The sequence below is a fragment of the Penicilliopsis zonata genome (assembly GCF_001890105.1).
Source record: "Penicilliopsis zonata CBS 506.65 unplaced genomic scaffold ASPZOscaffold_121, whole genome shotgun sequence".
NCBI classification, from domain to species: Eukaryota; Fungi; Ascomycota; class Eurotiomycetes; order Eurotiales; family Aspergillaceae; genus Penicilliopsis; species Penicilliopsis zonata.
The window spans coordinates 1-2,520 of record NW_019209021.1 but is presented as its reverse complement, the minus strand read 5'-3'; the positions used below and the strand labels follow the sequence as shown (position 1 = coordinate 2,520).

The following is a 2,520-nucleotide window of genomic DNA, read 5'->3' as shown; positions in this document are numbered from 1 at the left end:
ATTATATAAGCCTATAGTAGTTACTAATAAATAACTAAGAGTAGGGCTAGGGGCCTAATAGATAAGATATTCTTATCTAGAGCTGTATCTACTTTATTAACCTATATCTATAAGTATAAGTCTTTATTCTACTACTATTATTATTAGCTCTCTTATATTTATAATAGTTATACTTAATCTTATTAATATTATTAGACTCTAGTACTAAATTTATAGATAGGCTATAATTAATCTTTATAAATTATAAAGTATATAGAGTAGTATATGCTAGGCTGTCTATATACTAATACTAACTATAAATAGAAGGTAAGGGCTGTACGCCTATAGCTGGGGGCTGTACCTATATAGCTGGGGGCTGTACTCGTATCACTTCCCGCTGATGGTTGCTATTGCTGCTACGGCTCGGCCGCGAAGCAGGTGGTTGTGCGGTGCGGCCGCGCCAAGCGATGCGACGCTAAGCCTAGTTGGGTACGCAACCCTGACATCATCTTTAACCATCCCTGTGTAGTACAATGCACATGTGCTCCTTCTTCTCATTATTGATCCAGACTATTTCTCACATTACCTCTTCACTCGGTTGGCATTTTATCATACTACATTGCTAAATACCCCCTACAACACCATCACTCTGGTAAATTGAATCTGCTTCTAATCCTACTATTTTAAGCCCAATTTTAACCCTCAGGCAGATAACCCTACAACAATGAATACAGCTCGCTCTCGGGGGCGTAATGTCTGGGTAGAATTCTCATCTGCCCCAGGCCAAATCCAAGGCGGACTTTGCGCCGCAAATAGCCTCACCAAGGCCCAGTTTCTCGACATGCTATATGTTGTGTTCTCTGCTCCAGGTGGATTCAAAACAAGGCTATATGCCTCAAGCTCTCCTATTACTGCTACACACGAAACTCTAGAACATGGTCGCTACATTCTCACGCCCCACATATCTGGAGAACGGGTCTGCGTCAGTGATGAGAGATTCTTCCCGCGAACCCTCTCGCTATCGACAACGCTTCGAGATCGGGCTTTTAGGGACCAAGTACGTAGACGAGACCAAAAATGCGTGATAAGCGGTGAATCAAATTTGGAAGTTCACCTTGATAGATGGGTTGGCTTCGAAGCCGCCCATGTTTTCCCCCTCGCCTTAGATAACATCTTCATCAGTATGGGCTACACACAGCTCATCACGCATAATGATCCACCGGGAGTCAATTCCCCCCAAAATGGGCTGCTTCTTGATTCGAAAATACATCGTCTTTGGGATGACTACTCCCTTGCAGTCAACCCACACAATGGCTATCAAGTCCAGGCTTTTATGCCGGGTGCATGGAAATTTCACGGTAATATTCTTGATACTGCGTGTCGGCAGCCTAATGATTCCTTGGGTATTCTTGATGCCCTTCTGCGCTGGCATTACGAGCAAGCTGTACTTTGCAATATGCGTGGCGCTGGTGAACCATCTTTTGAGTTTGACTTCCCGCCTGGAACCGATATGATGGGTGAAATCCGTCAAGGTCCGCGGCCTGAAGAGCGAATGGAGGCCGAGTTATTTAATCGACTTTATGGGTTTTCTAATGAGCGGCTTTCCGGCCTGGAGTCTGAAGCCGAAGTGATCTGAAGAACCAGGTAGTTACTTATTTAGTCTCGCATAGCCTAGGTGGTCTATCCAATGTTGGAGGTGTCTGCCTAGTTAGGCTTAGCGCCATCCTGCTTGCCTCTTCTTTCTCGCCTGCACACATCATGGATAGCATTATCTATTTATCTATTATTATTTCACTAAGCTCATCCTGGGGCATCACCCTAATATAACTTATTATTTAATAATTCTTTATCTTATTTATTATTATTATAAGTTTTTAAACTATTAGTATAATATTTTATAAAATAATTAAAAGTAGCTATTAGCTAAATTATTATTGACTATAATAGATATATAGATATCTATTATTAGATATATAGTTTCTCTTTATATTATTTACTTAACTCTATATTAATTATTTCTTATTAATATTTTTATTAGTTATTGTTGGCCTAGCAGGCCTAGAAAAGGGAAGAGATGGCTAATGGTTACTATTACTGCTATAGCTTAAATATAAAGCAGGTAGTTATATAGTGTAGCCATACTAAATAAAATAATATTAAGCTTAATTAAATATATATCTTTAATATACTCTTTTTTATTAAGCACCTATTTAGACTAGCTAACCTCTTATTTAATATTAATTAAAGCATATAATAATAGAAAAAAGAGGATTATTTACTTATTAATTATTAATTATTCCTTATTTAATTTATTCTTAATATAGATTAATATTACTACTTTTTAAAGATTAACTAGTTCTTTAAATATAATATACTTTACTTAATCTAGAGGCTTTATTAGACTATTAGTAGAGTTTATATAACTACTTATCTATTTAACCTTAATTAGTCTCTTATTAATTATATTATAAATAAAAAAGTAATAATTATTAATCTATTTAGTTATTATATTAAAACTATTCTTCTTAAAAATATTTATAA

At 36.5% G+C, this 2,520-nt stretch overlaps 1 protein-coding gene across 1 annotated transcript; it reads left to right on the top strand.

Annotated features, from left to right (window-relative positions):
- Positions 1–703: 703 nt before the first annotated feature.
- ASPZODRAFT_78109 (hypothetical protein) lies at positions 704–1,615 on the top strand (the record flags this gene model as incomplete). The annotated part of the gene is made up of 1 exon (XM_022730217.1): positions 704–1,615. The coding sequence occupies one exon, from the start codon at positions 704–706 to the stop codon at positions 1,613–1,615; it is 912 nt and encodes a 303-aa protein (XP_022576498.1).
- Positions 1,616–2,520: the final 905 nt, after the last annotated feature.